The sequence below is a fragment of the Sinocyclocheilus anshuiensis genome, unplaced genomic scaffold (assembly GCF_001515605.1).
Source record: "Sinocyclocheilus anshuiensis isolate Anshui unplaced genomic scaffold, SAMN03320099.WGS_v1.1 scaffold1408, whole genome shotgun sequence".
Taxonomy (NCBI): Eukaryota; Metazoa; Chordata; class Actinopteri; order Cypriniformes; family Cyprinidae; genus Sinocyclocheilus; species Sinocyclocheilus anshuiensis.
This window is the reverse complement of record NW_015547704.1, coordinates 427,842-446,932: the sequence shown is the minus strand read 5'-3', so window position 1 is coordinate 446,932 and position 19,091 is coordinate 427,842. Positions and strand designations below refer to the sequence as shown.

Genomic DNA, 19,091 nt, shown 5'->3' with positions numbered 1-19,091 from the left:
TACCGCTGATTACAGAACCGGCTTTCTGACAAGATGCGCGTTAAATATCGCATGCGATTAATCGTGCAGCCTTAATTCATATACTGCTCTGATTTCAGATAAAGACTATGAGAACGCCATCAAGTATTACACAGAAGCACTGGAGCTGAACCCCAGCAATGCCATCTACTACAGTAACAGGAGTCTGGCGTACCTGCGCACCGAGTGCTATGGCTATGCTCTGGGGGACGCCACGAGGGCCCTGGAGCTGGACAAGAACTACATCAAGGGCTACTATCGGCGAGCCACCTCCAACATGGCCCTGGGCAAGTTTAAAGCAGCACTCAAAGATTACGAAACGGTGAGACTCTGTATATTCTCATCGCTCTAATATAGTGTTTTTAGATAAATATATTGTATTGATGCAGCGAAATTTCTGCATTTAAAAATATTCGGCTGAAACAGCAGTTTCTGGTTTGCATCAACTTGACTAAATATTATTTGTAGAGCACCTGTCATCCAATAATCACAATACATCTGGTGCTTTAACATGAAGCAAGCGTGAAATAAACGTGAAGTTATGTTGAAAGAAACAGTACAGCTTACATCATGCAGCCTATTTCAACCACGGAAAGACCTCAATGAAACGACTTGTTAACAACATGTCACATTTACCTCAGGAAAGACATTCAACGTACATGAACTCTAAAGTCGGCTAGAAAAATAAGAAGCATATATGCACTATATTACATATTGATGAGATCTTTACTTAATCTGTTGTCTTCATTATTTAATGTATGTTTGAATAAATCTGTCATGAAAATAAGTTTTTACAGCTGTGTTTAAATGTTTATATTTCAGTAGAAAAATTATTCACTTAGTAAAAGTGGTCATAAATACTGGCTTTTACTACAATTTACAATTTATTTCCTGAAACATCCTGGATTTTTGGCCCAGAATTTTCATTTTGGTGAATATATAAATGATAATCATGTGCTAGGTCAGTATTAGGAAAGAAAACATCTCTTTTCTGAATCAATGTTGATTTGTGATTTCACATATGTGACCCTGCAGCACAAAAGCAGCCTTAAGTCGCTGGGGTATATTTGTAGCAATAGCCAACAATACATTGTGTGGGTCAAACTTATTGATTTTTCTTTCATACCAAAAATCATTAGGATATTAAGTAAAGAGCATGTTCCATGAAGATATTTAGTAAATGTCCTACTGTAAATATGTTAAAACTTAATTTTTGATTAGTAATATGCATTGCTAAGAACTTCATTTGGACAACTTTAAAGATGATTTTCTCAATATTTCAATTTTTTTTGCACCCTCAGATTCCAGAATTTCAAATAGTTGTATCCTATCCTAACAAACCATACATCAATGGAAAGCTTATTTATTCAGCTTTCAGATGATGTATAAATCTCAATTTAAAAAAATTGACCCTTATGACTGGTTTTGTGCTCCAGGGTCACATATGAAAATAACCAAAGTATGTAGGTCTGTGTGAGAATTAAGGTTGCAAAGGGGTGGAAAATTTCCGGAAACTTTCCAAAAATCCCTGGAATATTTGCAAAAAATCCTGGAAAGTGTCCAAAATTTCTGGAATATTTCCAAAATTTACTGGACATTTTCCGCCTTTTTGCAACCCTAGTGAGAATGCAATCGTTTCAGGCAACACTTCTTTGTTTAAGAGCTTAAAAAGCAAATAACCCTAAGAACTAGTCACTCTTTTCTATGTGCCGCTCCTAAAGTAACTGTTCTAATGCCAGACACAGTTCTAAGATATACACTGCAAAAAAATGGCTTATCTTACTTAGTATTTTTGTCTTGTTTCTAGTCAATCTGCCAGTGGAGTAAGTAAAATACTCTTGTTTTAAGAATATTTTACTTACCCCACTGGCAGATAATTTTACTTGTTTTAAGCAACATGCACTTAATTTAGATTTTTTTCCCCCCCCTGGAAACAAGACTAAATATCTGAAGTCAATTGGCTTATCTAGTAAAAGTATCTTGATTTAAGAATTCTATAACAAAAATACTAAGTAAGATAAGCCATTTTTTGCAGTGTACTTCAAATACAGTTTTCTAGCCTTAAAACAACATTCAGCTCGGCACACAAACTTGACTTGATTTTTTTTTTTTTTGTAAAAGTTTTTTGTGCTGCTGTCTTTTCATTGCTAACAGGTAGTTAGAGTTCGTCCCAATGACAAAGATGCCAAGATGAAGTACCAGGAGTGCAATAAGATCGTCAAACAGAAGGCCTTTGAGCGGGCCATCGCCAGCGACGAGCTCAAACGATCAGTCGTAGACTCCTTAGACATCGAGAACATGAGTAAGTGCTTGGAGAAGGTTACAGTTATTAGGAGCAAATTATGCTTAATGACAAGCAATCAACCCTAAACATAACCCTATGTGTTATTATAAGTAATATCACTCAATAGTTGATTTTAGAAATTACTCAGTTTGAACACCTTCAATTGAAGTGTTAACGATTTTTTTTGTGCTTGTCTTATTTCCCATTTTCCCATATTGCTCAAAGCATTTGAGAAAAATGCTGATGTTATTTTCATGGAAAAATTATTTCATTGTAGTAATAAGGTGGCCTAACAAAAATGCTAATTATAGGGTCAGTTATTATGAAACGTTATGTACAATGTTTGGTTTTGACAAAGCAGCAGAAGTGTGTGGTACAGAGAAATTAATTGATGACATTAGGTCTTTTCATTGACCTGTTGCGAAAATTTAAAAAAAAAAAAAAAAGGAAAATTCTTTGCAGTTGAAAAATATTTCAGAATATAAATTATTAATGATTTTTAATAATTTAGAGATATTATGATCTCTCTTTTTTTTTTTTATTCTCTTCCACCAGCAATCGAGGATGACTATGCTGGACCTAAACTTGAAGATGGGAATGTTACATTGAAGTTCATGAAAGACTTGATGGCCTGGTTCAAAGACCAGAATAAACTGCACAGAAAGTGTGCTTACCAGGTGAATGCTCTACACACACACACACACACACACACACACACACAGACATACACACAGACACACACACACAGATCTTGAAACGTAACTGTGTTCATCTATTATTCATTTACTTAAGTCTGGGCAATATATCGATCATATCAAATAAACCTGTAGAAATGCATTCGGATTACGCTCACGTGAGGTTGTAGTGCTGCACACTTGCACTTTTAAGCCTTGTGGTTTAAAAACAAGCGCTAAAAGGTTTGGAAGAGAACTCAGTTTGATGCTCAGACATTGTCTGTGAGACGGTTTATGTGCACAGTCGAAGTGCGCACATATAAAGTCGCAGGTTGCACGGTGTCTGAGTACTGAATTGATTTCTTCTTCGTGGCTTATTGTGTTTAAACGGTCAAATGCTCACAAAATACATCAAAATATACACATAAACACAGTCAGCTTTGTCTTAAATGAATGTAAACAGTTGGGTAAAAATAGTATGTGCCTAAATATATTAGATCCATGCATTAGCTCTTAAAGTGACAGCAGCCCAATAAACCCACTTCAATCTCTGACCTTAATGTTTATCAGACAACAAAAGACAAAAAGAAAATCACACACTGCTCTGAGTAACTTTTGTAGCTGTAATAAAAATCAATGTAATCAATAAAAAAATCAGTACAGAGTCTTTTGTTGTTTTAGTGTTTTTATGTGGAATTATTGGAATTAATATTAGGAATTTCACTGTTTTAGCTTTTATCAGCTAAAACAGTGTTCGTTTATATGATAAGTATAATAAATCACGAAAGTAAATGAGGTAAAATCTCTCTTGATATGTTCTTATAGTGTAATAATTCTGATGAAATGTTAAAGATATTTGTCAAATGACAACAATTCACAATTATAATTTAAGCAAAACAATCATGATTATCAGTTTAACTGTTATCATGCAGCCCTTATGAAGTGCCACAAAATGAAACTGATGAAATTAAAATAAATATAACATTTCAGTAAGTTTGTCATAGAAGATGGGTGTTCAAGTTATTGTCTTTATAGATTGCATTTTTAGGGTGATTTCACACTAGCACTTTTGGTGCGCACCCGGGTTCGATTGACGTTAGAGTTCGGTTCGTTTGGATCAGTGTTGCCAAGTCTGCGGTTTTCCCGCGGAATTGGGCTAATTTAACACTGTTGCTGCGGGTTGTTTTTCATGTCCGCGGGTTGAAGAGACTCCAATAACATGATATTTATCCCCTGGAATGCTAATATTAACAGGGGAACCCAGACAAAAAACGTGTATTTTACCCCCCGGAATGCGATTTTTAACTGGGGACCCCCTCGAAACGCGATTGGGCTAGTTTTGAGTAGCGATTGGGTGGGTTTTCTTGTGCAAACCTGGCAACCCTGGTTTGGATGATGTGAACGCTGTCTTCCGAACTCGGGGGAGCACCCGTGAACCGTACCAGAGTCCGCTTAAAAAGTGTGGTCTGGGGGTACGGTTCATGTGAACTCCGGTACGTTTCGCTGCTGATGTGAGTGCAATCGTACCAAATCGCGGAAGTGAACCGCTATTAATTATGTATTATTTGATAAAAATGTGTGTTTGTGTGTGTTTCACTCACTTTCCTGACGAGCGTGACTGACACGCTGCAAACAGAGAGCTGTATATCTCATTTCTGTTCGCCTTCAGCGTTCTTTAGAGCATTTGCAGTACATTCGTATGACAGACGTAAGTGCCGTTATGTACCAAAGGTTTGTAAACAAAACCAACGGTTCAAAAACGTAAATATATGAAAGTGCAGAGAGCAATGATATGTATTTGCCGCCTTCTCCTGCGCCGTCGTTACTAAGCTACGGGGTAAACAGCTGCTGGCTTGATGACGCAAACGAACCGCGGTTCGGACCCAAATAAAATAATATGAACGCAGTCCAGCAGGGGGAGGGGGAGGGGGGAGCAATCGAACTCGGGTTCGGACCAGGCAAGCGAACCAAGTGTGAGAGCGCCCTTAATGTATTTTTGAATAAATCAGTAGATCCTACAAAACAGTCTTGTCACTGACTCATGATCATAATCAATATGACTGTCTTTCAGATGCTGGTTCAAGTTAAAGAAGTTTTATCCAAGCTTCCGTGTCTTGTTGAAATTTCATTAAAAGAGGTAAGAGAACAGAATGAGTGTTTACACAGTCTTCAGTCACCAAAAAAGCTGGAATTCTATTTCTGTCTTTTGTTGTTGTTTTGTTTTTGTCCATATAGCAATTTCCTTTGATGATAAAATGATAATGCTGTTCTCACTTTTCATTTCTCTTGTTGTTTAGACGGAGGAAATAACTATTTGTGGAGACACACATGGCCAGTACTACGATCTTCTAAATATCTTTGAGCTGAACGGTTTACCATCTATAACTAATCCTTACGTATCCTTTCCTTTCGGGTTTGTAATGTTGGCATACCTGTTCTCTTGAGTATGTAATTGAATATGAACTGTTTAACTGTATAATATTATAATAAATATTTAAACCATCACCTTAGTCTAACTGTTTGCTATGCCATAAAATGCACCCCCCCCCTGAGATCCAGTGAATTAGCCTTGACTTCAGGCTCTCAGCTGTTCAACGGTGACTTTGTGGACCGCGGCTCTTTCTCTGTAGAAGTCATTCTCACGCTGTTTGGCTTCAAGCTGCTCTATCCAGAACACTTCCACCTGCTTAGAGGTGAGGACACACCAGCGTTTCCTAGTACAGGTTCCCAAACATGCTTGTGTGTGATGGATAAATGTTAGCATTTGAAACGTCTGTTCTGTGAAGGGAACCACGAGACGGATAACATGAATCAGATGTATGGCTTCGAGGGTGAGGTGAAAGCGAAGTACACCGCCCAGATGTTCCAGCTCTTCAGTGAAGTCTTCCAGTGGCTTCCTCTCACACAGTGCATCAATAACAAAGTGCTGGTACGACAGGAGGCCGCTCATCAGATTCAGCACATTCTGCTGTCACATTTACACCACTTTGTATTTTTGTGTTTGAATGTGAATGCGGGTTGAATTGTGTTTCAGGTGATGCATGGAGGACTGTTTAGTGAGGATGGTGTGACCTTAGATGACATTAGAAAGATAGACAGGAACAGACAGCCTCCAGACTCTGGTAAGACGTGTCCGATATCGCAAGATAATTTTGTTAATGTCCAAGCTTATGTGGTCCTGCATAGGCTGTGTGATATGACAAAAAAAATCTTTATTTTTGTATTTTTTCCCCCCAGAATGTTTGACTGGTTCAAGATAACATTTTTTTTTCTTTAACTAGTCAACTTAAAAACAACTACAACATGATTCAAGTAACATTCTCTGTATTAATACAAAACCATCTGGTTAAAGACGGTTTTATTCCAAGTGATCAACATGATGTAAATGCAAGACGAATGCACTTATTAAATATGAAGGCAAATACTGTATAAACTTGTCTTAAACATGTCCTGTATGTTAAGAAAAAATATAAATTAAGAAAAATGCTTAACTTTTCTTAGCCAAAATGTAAACATTCAGTTTTAGAGATCAACTCAAAAAGTCAAGGCAATTCAAATTCCAAATGACTAAAAGTATAACACCAGTGGTAGGGGTGTGAACAGGATGGTAAAATTCTCGCGAAGTGACTCTGAGATTACTTTTTTGTGTTAATGCCGTCATATAGTGAGACGCAGAGGCCGGAAATCACAGCGAGCGTCACGTGTGCTTCAGTATTTGTGTAGTAAACAAAACCGCGTTTCCGCCATTCATACATACAGAGGCAAGCGGAACATGCAGGATTCATATTTAAACAGTCTTTTTGCATTTTAATATTCACAGACACTAGTTCATATTGCGATTCGAATTAAGTGGCAGTGGCTACTTTTGATTTATTCGTCCAAAATTGACGAATTCCGTGGCATTCCGCGCTATAGAGTAAAGTACGTTTTACTCCATGATCCCGTCCGCGTTTTCGCAGAAACCATATGGCCCTAGAAACCACACTTCAGAACATTTCGGCTTGCCCTGTGTGTTGTTTGAATGAGTTGCAGGGGTGACCTCACGTCACAGGGTCTCTCTTTCTCTCTCTGTAGCGTATGCGCCCAGATGTGTTCTCAGGTACCGAAATTTGGCACCGATTGATTTAACGTTAGTCGGTACTCTGTGGTACCGACGCAATTCAGAGTACAGAGTTCGGTAAATTTGGCCCCAATTTATTTAACGTGAATCGGTACTCGGTAGTACCGACGCAATTCGGTCGGTACCCTTAAACCAACCCTAGTGCTAATGGATACTACAGATGAACACTGTTCAGTTTTACTAAGAGAGTCCTAATCCAGTCACGCTCAGAACTCAAGTGTCGCATGGCCAAGCACTTTTCATTGGACAATGTAAAGCTCAAGGTGTAATTTGTAACTTTCTTGCGCAGGTCCGATGTGTGATCTCCTGTGGTCAGATCCTCAGCCGCAGGTCAGTTCCTGTTCCCCTCCTTCAGCTAAGCGGAGGTTTTCGGTCGCAGCTGTGTTTGACTGATGTGTGTTCTCCTCCAGGACGGACGGTCCATCAGCAAGCGGGGTGTGAGCTGTCAGTTTGGGCCTGACGTTACGGAGCGCTTCCTGGAACAGAACAAGCTGCAGTACATAGTGCGCAGTCATGAGGTGAAAGCCGAGGGTTACGAGGTCACTCACTCAGGGAAGTGCATCACCGTGTTCTCAGCACCAAACTACTGGTACGGAAACCTCTCGCTGTCCTTAGAAGTGCGAAATGTGATTTACACAAACAGGACGTATTAAAATCAACCACGGGTCATAAAAACATTTGGGTGAATGTCATGTCAAGAACATGTCCTGGTCATATTTTACCCCAAAATTATGCATAAAGAAAATTAAGCATGACTGATTACCACTGCATTAAGCCCTGATTACTGCTGCACCGTACCATTATGAAAATTATTGTCTAATGGCGATCAGCGCAATTTTGCTCCACTTTATGTGGCTCACTAAAAACAAGAGCTGACTAAAATTGCAGAATTGAAGATTGTGGTACAAAAATCAGCAGATGTAATGTGCCACATTTAGTCAATATTACAATATAAAACCAAAGACTTTATTTGGAGAGAGTGCAAAGTCAGCACTCATTACATTAGACATCAGTCTAATGCATATTGAATTATAAAAAGCATAAATGATTTTTTTTTTCCATTTTTATAAATAATTACAACCTTATTGAAAACAAACTATGTGCTAGAACATGTTTGGGTCAAGTCAGAATGAAATGTCCGAACCCCTGAATAGAGACTCGGGTTCCATCATTACTTCCTGTGTATATTCATGACTTCTTCTTTTCTGTGTGCTTCTGTTTTGTTTTAAGTGACCAGATGGGAAATAAAGGAGCTTACATTCATCTCAGGGGATCAGACCTCAAGCCAGAGTTCCACCAGTTTACTGCTGTGGTCAGTGCAGTTACATTTATCCATGATTTATATTTACATTCAGTCATTTTTAGTGCTCGACCAATATATCGCCAGGGCCAATATTTTGCGTTTATTTATCGGCATTGGCTGATAAGATTTCTCTTTGGCCGATATGTCAGAAACCGTTATTTGGACAACATGCAGGACTTTTAACTCTAAACAACAACAAAAAATTGGTATACTAAAAAGTATTATAGCGTAAAAAGTAGTTTGCTTTTCTCTTATTAGTAATGGAAAGGCAAACGCTATAGTACTTTCTCATCTACCGTCAGCATTGAATATCTAATTAATGTTTAATTTTGCAAACTTTGTCGAATTCAGCTGTCAGATCTTCTGAAGTGTGTATTTGTAGGCTGCATAAAAACGAGTGTAGGTGACGGCCCGTCTGTCCATGCTAAATGGATGTGGACCGGAGAGTTCAACTGTAACAGCACTTTATATATGTAATATATATGCATTTATTGCAATCACTGTAAAATTATTTAAATATTAATCAGGGTTTTTGTAGGCTTTAAAAATGTCTTGCAAAGTCTTAAATCGCCCTTCCACAAAATAAGGCTTTAAAGATGACGTATCATGAATATCATTATAATATTACCGGCCCTTAATCTGTAAGTTTACACCCACAGCGCCGTTACTGTGTTTTCGCAAGCGACAATGGTTTACTAGCTCTAATGCCGTGCCGAACGTTTGAGCAAAACATGCTAACTGTTCTGTGTTTGGCTGCACAGACGAGCACAGAACACTGTTTAGAGTCCCAGCCTCAGAGGAGACAACAGAGCAGTGCATTTATTGATTTATTTACTGTATATTGCTGCTGCCACACAGATCTTAAAATAAACATGCGATTTATTTCTCAACAGTTTACCTTAACAGACATAACCGACTGTTCTTTTAACGTAAACTTGTGTGTGAATGAGAGCTTAGTTTAGTACTGCAGCTCATTTGCATTTAAAGAGACAGGTCCGAAAAACAGCGTGTTTCTGCTTCCACTCAAAATAGGCATTTTCAAAATGATATAATAAATGATCTGTGGAGTATTTTGAGCTGAAACTTCACAGACACATTCTGGGGACACCAGGGACATATTATATATTGTACAACGGGGCATGATATGTCTCCTTTAAAAAGTCTTACATTTATAAAATCATGGCATTAAATGTTGCATACACTGCAAAAAATATATATCTTCCTCAGTATTTTGCCTTTTTTTCCAGTTCAAATATCTATACATCTTTAGATCAGGATACATTTACTGCAAAATGAACATATGAAGTCTTGTTTTCTGAGAAAATATATCAAATTGAGGTTTGTTTTGTTTTAGTTTTTTAATCCTAAAAAATCATAAATACCTGTAAATGGTGTATGAAAACTTAATTTCCCTTTCAATTATGTTTTTTTTCCTAATTCCGTTGGTGGATATTTGTTATTTTTAATCATAAACTTGCTTCATTTTGATCAGTTTCACAGAAGACATACCATTTTGCTTCTCAAGTAAATGTATCTTGATTTAACAGTCTTTAGGCAATAAAAAACAAAAAAATAAAAAAAAAGATGAAAATGCTAGTGAAGAGCAACACTTTTTTGCAGTGTGATCAGAAGGTACAGTAAAAGTTATTTCCATATTCTACTTGTTTGGAGGAGAGCTATTGAAGTCTTAAGTTTTGTTTTTATAAAACGAATTTAAAAAGTCATGGAGATCTGTTGGAAGTTGTAATTTGTTGTAAACTTTGACGTGTTGCTAATACAACTCATTGTGTGGTCTAAAAGTCTTTAAATGTACCTTCAGAAAACCTGCAGAAACCCTGCTACTCTCATTTGTATAATAGTCCCAAAAAAGGGTCAGTTAATCACTAGTTAGCTGTGTATTGCTGTGATAAATGCAGTCTGTGAAGTGATTTTGTTTTTCCCTCTCCTCAGCCTCATCCAGATGTCAAGCCGATGGCATATGCCAACTCTCTGATGCAGATGGGTATGATGTAGAGGTCTGAAGTCCACACCAATCCCTCCGAATCCACTCTCACATTCTGCTCATCTCTGTTTCCAACACACACTTCCTTCCTCGTGTACACACACACACATTACTGTACTCATACCTGAAGATACATAGAGACGAAATCACTCATATTGGTGATGGCTTGACTCAAAAAAGGAGCTAGGAATGTTATTTGTGCATTGATGGATCGTTCTCGGACTGACCCTCCCCTCGCACTTATCATTAACATGTAGAGTTGCATAGTTTGAATTGGATGTTTAGCTCTGTGATAAATGAGCTGAATTTTACCAAAGAATGGGCAGGTGTATATGACGCATCCCAAAGTAAGAGTGCTGATGTAGAATTAGAGCCTTGTGACCAAGTTATTATGAGAAACGGAGGCAAAAAATTGATCTGCACTTTTACCCAAAGGTGTGTCTTTACATAGGGCCTTTATTTTGAAATTTTACCCCACGAACACAATCCCACATCCTATTTCATCTGAGGTACTGTTGGGAGGGAGAACAGTGTGTCATTTCAATACTGTAGCAGTGACGGTGTTGTACACGCCATCGATCAAAAAGTCACAGGAAACTCCTCCCAGAGCGTCTGTCCTGAGGTCAGAGTTTCCGTGATAAACGTCACAAAACAAATTTAGCTACCGTGTAACTTCAGTAGTTTTTTGGCTCTCTTTCCCTTCTTTCAGAATAGGGAAAAGTGCAGTATTGTGAAGTTCAGTAAGTGTTTGGTGCATGTTCTCCACTCTGTAGGCAGCTCCCACACGTTCTTTCTCCCAACATGCTCTTCTGAAATGCACTGGAGATGCTCTATAACCCTCGTATAGCCTTCCACTGTCTGTCTAGCAGATCCCGAACCCTTTGTGTGGACTCCAAATAACAGCAGAAACCTACCTTCCTCTCTTTAAGCGCACAGCAGCCATGACTTTTTAGAGAATATCATATACACCAACATACATGTATGCATATATATATATATATATATATATATATATATATTGAAATTTCTGTGTACATGTTTGGAGAAAAAAGAAGTTATTGAATAAAAAAATGCCGGTCCAAATATGTAGAATGTGTTCATAACTTTTTGTGTTCTGTTAAGTCAAGTCAAGTCACCTTTATTTATATAGCGCTTTTAACAATACAGATTGTGTCAAAGCAACTGAACAGCATTAATTAGGAAAATAGTGTCAATAATGCAAAATGACAATAGTAAACACAAATTTTTCAGTTAAAGACAGTTCATCATTGAATTCAGTGATGTCAACATCCAGCTCAGTTTAAATAGTATCTTTGCAATCAAGTCAACGGTATCGCTGGAAATGAAGTGTCCCCAACTAAGCAAGCCAGAGGCGACAGTTGTTAGTCGACACATGTTAGTTGACATGTTGGCTCCAGTAGTGACACCGGTCAGCATTGGCTGCAGCTGATATTAAAAAACGTTTCATTCGATCGATGAGGACTGAATGGGGAAACGTGTCCTTTTTTTATGTCTCAATACTGCACAATAGGCATGGTGTCTGGCGAAATATGTTTTAAATAAAAGTTGAAAAACGGACAAAACTAGTTTTGTGGCTTTCGTGGCTCGCAGAGCTTTAGCTGATCTTATCGACCCCAAAATGTTGAAATTAAGTGTAATTGTGTGTTTTAGTGAGTTTAATGTTGTTACTTTTGACATTTAAAGTGGTTTGTGGTTCGCATTGTGCTAAAGGGTATCGCTGGTGGTTAGGGTGTGGGTGGCTACATGATCACACACTACATTGACTCGATGGGAAAAGATCGTGCTGCTGCCAGTTACAAATAAAATTTACATGCTAGTTGATTTCCTTTTTAACTGAAATAGCTCAAATGAATTGCTTTCAGAACCACAACTCAATCAATTTAATTTGAATTTGTATGTATATAATCTCAGTGTTGTTTGTTTGTTGAACAGTTTCATTAGAAATAGTCATAACTTAAAAAGCTTGCAACTATCCGATCAGAGAAAACACATGAAGTGGCAAGTGTGAATAGGCCCTCTGATGTAGATTAGCATAAAGGAGGATGGACTTTGATGAAATACCCCCCACACATGTCAGAAATGTCTGGAACTGAATAAATGAGCTCTGTAATAGAACATGCCTGAATCTGCTGGACTCTGCTTCCATGTTTCTTCTAGACTCTCTGCCAGCAGCTTAATATCTGCTATAACGTTTTTGTCTATAGCAAATTGTATTAGCTGCACTCTTTCCTGACATATTGTAAACAACAGTTCATTATGTATTTTAAAGTTTGTAAACCCACACTCAATTGGCCAAAATCTGCAGAATCACTGACTTTTGGCAACTAGCTTCAACACATCCAGACTGCGCATTTCTGGCTGAAAGTCATGCAGTGTTTGCTACTCCAGTCTTAAAGTGATTTATGCATAGAGTCCATTCTATATCTAATGTATGTACCTTACTTGGAATCTAAGGGGAAATATTACCTTACCTTTTTCAAGGCCAGACCAGGTATGTAATTTTTTGAGCTTGAGGCCATATGTGCACTATAATTTGTATAAGTTATAAATAAAACAAAGATTACTAGAGTACTTTTTTTAAGCAAGACAATACTATTTCAGTTTTTTTTTTTTTACTTCAAAATTGGCTGAAATTACAAAATACTGTGATCTTTTTAATTATTTTTATTCATGTTTAATGACAGGCAAGACATTACCTGTTTCACTCAAGGATTATGATAAAAATGATTTTAAAAAGTAAGGTGAACAGGGGCCATATCATATAGAGGAACATTCTAACTAAAATATCTTATCTAGACATGTACTTTTTTTTTATTTTGGTAGCTAGTCTTGTGTTTTAGGCATACCATAATGTTACAATGTGAGAAATATAGTCATAGACTATACTGTAGACTTACTTATCAATGTATTATTATCTTATACTTAGTTAGCCCACATATTTGATTGGCCAAGCGGTGTTCCAAAGAGTATTGATCATTTCTACTGATATAATTACATATTAATCATTCACAGTAATGTGCTGCTGACTAAATACAGTGTACACTGTTCTTTACACTGAAAATAAATCGAAGAAACACGTTTCACTCTGAAATTGCTAGTTAAATTTTACAAACAATTATAAATAAACAGCATGTAAGCAAGTAAAAAAGGTATTTCCTTATTATATTTTTTTGTACAGTGTAGCAATATAAATAAATTACTTTTCATGTCTAGATATTTCACTTTGATATTAAGTTCCCTCTGTAGACTGCTGCTGCACTGATAAACAATCTGAAATTTCATTGACTAGAATAGTGGGTGGCGTCCACCTGTTTGTGATGTACAGTAGCCTGCAGGCAGCACTCCAAAAGGGGTGGGGACTCACAAAGGGGGGAGGGGCAGTGCGTGAAGCCCCGCCCCTTTCGGAGTTTCCCGCCACCGCTTTGGTTTAAGAGTGGAAAACCTTTTGTGCTTTTTTTATGTATTTATTTATTTATTTTTAAAAACAAGTATTGTCGTCAATAAGGTCATTTTTATTCATTCATTTGTGAATCCGTTTAACTTTTGTGAAATGTATTACATTTGTTTGTGGATCTTATTGTAGCTATTTGTGAATCAAGTTTCAATTTGTGAACATTTTCTGTTACAATATAACCCCACACCCTCAGCCTCGTTTTTTTTTTTTTACGTTATTGGAATATTGTATTTTTTTTTATGTTGTTGTAATACATTTGAGAAAAAAACAAAACAAACAAAAAAAAAGATTAAAGGTGGGGTAAGCGATGTCTGGTAGCCAATGTTGACATTTGAAATCACCAAAACAAACACGCCCCTACCCCAAAAGTGTCTCGCCCCTATTTTGATAGCTCCGCCCCACACATACGTACGCAACCCAGGCAACGGATTAGTTCTGTGAAACAATGCAAAGTTCCATTCATGACGTATTGACGCAAATTTCAAATGATTTTCAACGGTCGCTTTGTCGCGTCCAGTGTACTCTGATCCGATATTTACACGGGTCCTACTTCTTGCCTTAAGCCTTCTTTTGTTCCACAGACGTTTTCCTCTTTTGTTTTTTATCCGCCGTCTCTTATCTTTCTGTCGCTCGGCTCGCTAATGTCCGTCCCGTGCACTGAACGCGTGCTCCTCCACATCCTGAGTAGACACGCCCCTTACTGCTGATTGGCTACAAGTTTGTTTTGCTATTCGGCCCGAATCGGTTTTCAAAAGTGGTTTTGGAAAATCGCTTACCCCACCTTTAAAGTGACGAGTCACCTGAAACTACACAAGCCCCGCCCACACGAGTTTCAAACCTTTCCATCATCCGCCTGCAAACAAACCCATGAGTGTCAACCAGGCTTCTCGCCCACTTTCAGTCTCTCTCACACAGAAGCGCAAACGCATGGAGACTCGAGACTTCAGGTACTTTTGCCCGTGAACCTCATTGTTTCCACTCATAACACGGGCGCCATGAGTCGGGCAGAAGAGCTGTGTTATAAGGCACGTGAAATGGAAGTGGAGGAAGACTTTTACTCGTACGAGTTGAGTAATGCTGAAGGTCTGCGGGTGTATAAGGACAGCGAGGAGCTGTTCGCAGCGCTTCGGCAGAAGGAGGATGAGGTTCTTCTGGCAGCTCAGGTGGGCAAGGCTCTGCTGCTGGAGAACAGACAGCTGAAGCAGGAGACAGACGCGCTTCAGGACAAACACACGCAGCAGCTGGAGGTGAGCGAGGCGCACTGTTTCTCTGCAGCTTCAGTCTATACACTATCATGTGTCGTCATCATTTCCCTTTTCATTGCGACAATGTAGTCTTAGAAAAGTTGTTTTATATAAAACGTGATTTTTAAACTTGTGTCTATATCTAGATATTAATAATGCATGTATAATACTATATGTGCAGTGGTCCCAAAATTTTTCCAGGCCCTTTAAAAAATATTTAAATGAAAATTATTGTATTAAATATGAAAACAAGTATAATCCTATGATAGAGTTTCCTCAAAACCAGAGCTGGGTAGATTACTTGAAAATTGTAATCCTTTGCTGATTCCAAAGTACATGACAAAATTGTAATTAGTAACTAAATCCATTACATTATACATTTTAGGTAATATAATCATACGTTGAGATTACTTTTGACCTAACTTGTTTATCATATTGACTTAAATTGGATAATCTTGTACCGTATTGATATAAAAATGCAAATAAAAGAAAATATATTACGCTTGTTGTTATTAACATAATGAAGTGCATTAAACATTACATTACGTCAAGGTTTCCTAAACTGGGGTTCTTAAGTTTAATAAATAGCAAAAATTAATTAAATCATAAAAATTTAAATAAAATAAAAAAATATTTAATTTGTTTACCTGCATGTCATGTGACCATTAATCGACGTCACTGAATCATGAACATGCAAATGTGTTACTTAATTATTAATTTATTACCTTAAAAATATCTGGTGGAACTTCAAGTAAATATATTAGGTGAAAAAATAAAATAAAATACAAAATTGGGAATCCCTGCATTGCATGTAAATAACGTGAATTTGTGAATTTTAATGTGTTTGAAACAAAAATCTTTCATAGACACACACAGTAATACATGATTAAATAACCTGCTGAGTGATTAAAAAAAAGTGTTCATCAGTACACTCTTAAAAATAAAGGTGCTTCACGATGCTATAGAAGAACCTTTTTGTCTAAATGGTTCCATAAAGAACCTTTAACATCTGAAGAACCTTTCTGTTTCACAAAATCTTCTTTGTGGCGAAAGAAGATTCTTCAGATTACAAAAAGGTAAGAAAGAGATGGTTCTTTAAAGAACCTTTGACTGAATGGTTCTTTGTGGAACCAAAAATGGTTCTTCTATGGCATCGCTTGAAGAACCTTTTGAAGCACCTTTATTTTTAAGAGTGTAGTTGATGCAATGTTGTGAAAATACTTCTTAAATTTGAAATGATTTCTGTAAATCCAGTGGGCAAATGCTGTGAGGCCTTTCAGTTGTGATTACAGCCACCAGACTAGTTACTGGTCTTTGTGTGAATGTCCACAAAACTGGAGTCTTTCTAACTGTATATAGCGGTAGGCTATTTTAGAAAGGAACATTTAAAAGATGAAAAAGAGGAATTAGGGAGAATCAATAAATTATGAATAATTAATTACTATTGTCTAATCATGCAATCAGTACAAAAGTAACTAGTCTGATTACGAGTATTTTAAAATGTAATTTAATTCAGTTACTACCCAGCTCTGCTCAAAACTAACTTTACTTCTCTGAGCCATTTTTGCATTGACTTTAATGCTGCAGTTGCCATGATCATTTTTAGTGACTGTATGAAGTCATTTTCCCTCAGTGCACACAGGTGTCTTCATTTTCAGCTCTATATCTGTTGTTTTATAACTATAAACTCAACACTTTTTAAAAAAATATTTCCTTTTTTTCTTTGAATAGTGAACTTGCTTTAAAGTAAATGGCACATGCTTTGATAGTTTAATACAATCAGACATTTTTACTTTTCAAAAGCTTTTGATGCCAATGCATACCTTTTTAAAGGCATATTTTAGGCAGGTATTCAAATTTTAATGCAACAGTAAATTAAACTGCTCTTTTAAGGGGAAATAAGTGTCTTTTTATAGTTTTAGCATTTTCAAATGAGATCTGAAATGAGAACAGGGCCGCATCAGATTTCATGTTGGTGTTGTCTCATTTAATGACTGCAAATACGATTCAGTTTTTAAAAGATGTCTGACTTTGAATATCAAATATGTTACCATAAAGGAATAGGTCACCTAGAAATTAAAATTCTGTTATCATTTACTCACCCTCATGTCATTTCACACTCTATGCATTTTCTGCAGAAGTCAGTTTGTAGTCGTAGTCACTAAGAACTAGTTTGACTAACTAGTAGTTAACCAAGTGGTAATCAGTCTTAATTTTCGACTTCAAATTAGACCAATCTACCTTTGAATGTAACTTAAAAAGTTATGACCACTCTTGCCGAAAAAAAAAAACTAAATTTTAAGACAATTCTAAGCTTTTATATTATTTGGAACGACATGAGGCTGAGTAAATGATGACCGAATTGTATTTTTTTCTTTTCTTTTCCTTCTTTATTTAATTAATGAATTATTATTATTGTCATTGAATGTTCACTAAATGTCTATGTAAAGAAAAGATTACAAAACAAATGTCCTGGGCGTAGTTGTGTTTCGCAAATTTAAACAAGGTTATTTTATATCTTTAGTGGGTAACACTTTATTCTGATAGTCCACTTTAGACATACTGACTATACGGTAAGTAACTTTGCAACTGCATGTCATCTTGAAGTCATTAGAGTATTAGTGACTGTGTGCTTAATATCTGCTAACACTTTATTTTGATGGACATTCTACTGACTCTAAGTAACTTTGCAACTACATGTCAACTTATTCTACTAGCCCAGTCTACTAATACTCTAATGAGAGTTAGCTGACATGTAGTTGCAAAGTTACTTAGAGTCAGTAGAATGTCTAAAGTGGACTATGGAATGAAAGTGTGATATCTCAGATGTGAAATCAAATCCTGTGCAGTTCTCCTGATCGGTGTGTGTCCTCAGGAGCTGGAGCAGGGCAGGTATGAGCTGCGGGTCAAACTGGAGGACTGCCGGGCGCAGTGGGAGAGTCAGGTGTCCGAGCTGGAGCGAGACGTGCAGGAGCTGCAGGCGCAGGTCGAGAGACTGAAGCGGAGTCTGAGCGAGGCGGAGAGAGGGAAGAGCAGACTGAAGCAGGAGCACAGCGAACAGAGCCAGAGACTCCGAGAACAGCTGCAGAGGGTCAGTGCCACCTACTGTACTCGAGCCTCATATCAAGCGTCACTTTTACTATTGCTCATATCATGGTTGCTGATCTGAACAAACACAAACCATAAGTATTAATCCTTGGTGCATAACTCAAGAACTGCAGGCATAAAATGACAGCTCAAGTACTGCAGCATTTGGCCAGCAAGAAACCTTCACACCCACTCACATTTTATCAATACAATTAAAACAAATTAAATCAGTTATTGCATGATATCATCAGGCTTCATGATGAATAGTATTTTAATCATGATTGCTTCTGTTTCTCTTAATTTATTAAGCGTAATCATCAGCGATATTTGCGTTGGTAACAAGCCTCCACAAGATTCCGGTTGCCAGATCTCAAGAGTTTAAATCGCCCATTCAGAGCTTTTTTTTTTTTTTTAAATCTATACTGTTTTTTGTTGTTTTTTTTCCCAGTGATTTATTTAATCTCCCCAACCTGGCAACTATGCGCATGCACTCTCTCTACATTACGGAAAAAGCACTGATGAGCTGAAAACAGTTGGAGTTTAGCGATCTATATTATGCTTAAATGAATGTTTAAGACAGCCAGTCTGCTTTCTTTCATGCAGTCATTTGCATTGTTTGCTGCGACCAAATCTTATGTGAAAGTGCAATATTTTAAAGAAATGTAAACAAAAAATAAAATAAACTGGCAATAATTGTGATTCTATTTTTTAGCAAAATAACTATGATTAATCGTTTAACCATTATCGTGCCGCCCTATCATATCATATCAAAATCACTGTAACCTTTTGCCTCGCTCATATATGTAGTGAACAAAGTGACAAGCCAGTTTTGGTGATGCGATCATTAAGGGCAGGTCTTATTACAATATCGTGCATATTCATTA

At 37.2% G+C, this 19,091-nt stretch overlaps 2 protein-coding genes across 3 annotated transcripts in view; both read left to right on the top strand.

Annotated features, from left to right (window-relative positions):
* LOC107703978 (serine/threonine-protein phosphatase 5-like) overlaps window positions 1-12,041 on the top strand; it is a 15,685-nt gene extending 3,644 nt beyond the window's left edge. Inside the window, exons 2-14 of the mRNA XM_016506793.1 lie at window positions 99-340; window positions 2,173-2,320; window positions 2,858-2,979; window positions 5,048-5,113; window positions 5,274-5,372; window positions 5,564-5,669; window positions 5,763-5,905; window positions 6,011-6,098; window positions 7,386-7,426; window positions 7,507-7,685; window positions 8,327-8,408; window positions 10,350-11,522; window positions 11,802-12,041. Of these exons, the coding sequence (XP_016362279.1) occupies window positions 99-340; window positions 2,173-2,320; window positions 2,858-2,979; window positions 5,048-5,113; window positions 5,274-5,372; window positions 5,564-5,669; window positions 5,763-5,905; window positions 6,011-6,098; window positions 7,386-7,426; window positions 7,507-7,685; window positions 8,327-8,408; window positions 10,350-10,412 (1,379 nt within the window). The 3' untranslated portion in view covers window positions 10,413-11,522; window positions 11,802-12,041. The remainder of the gene's footprint in view (window positions 1-98; window positions 341-2,172; window positions 2,321-2,857; window positions 2,980-5,047; window positions 5,114-5,273; window positions 5,373-5,563; window positions 5,670-5,762; window positions 5,906-6,010; window positions 6,099-7,385; window positions 7,427-7,506; window positions 7,686-8,326; window positions 8,409-10,349; window positions 11,523-11,801) is intronic.
* A 2,678-nt stretch (window positions 12,042-14,719) lies between these two features.
* LOC107703967 (bicaudal D-related protein 1-like) overlaps window positions 14,720-19,091 on the top strand; it is a 23,587-nt gene continuing 19,215 nt past the window's right edge. For both annotated transcript variants that reach the window (XM_016506778.1, XM_016506777.1), the window contains exons 1-2: window positions 14,720-15,123; window positions 17,996-18,211. In XM_016506778.1, coding sequence (XP_016362264.1) covers window positions 14,872-15,123; window positions 17,996-18,211 — 468 coding nt within the window. In that variant the 5' untranslated portion in view covers window positions 14,720-14,871. The remainder of the gene's footprint in view (window positions 15,124-17,995; window positions 18,212-19,091) is intronic.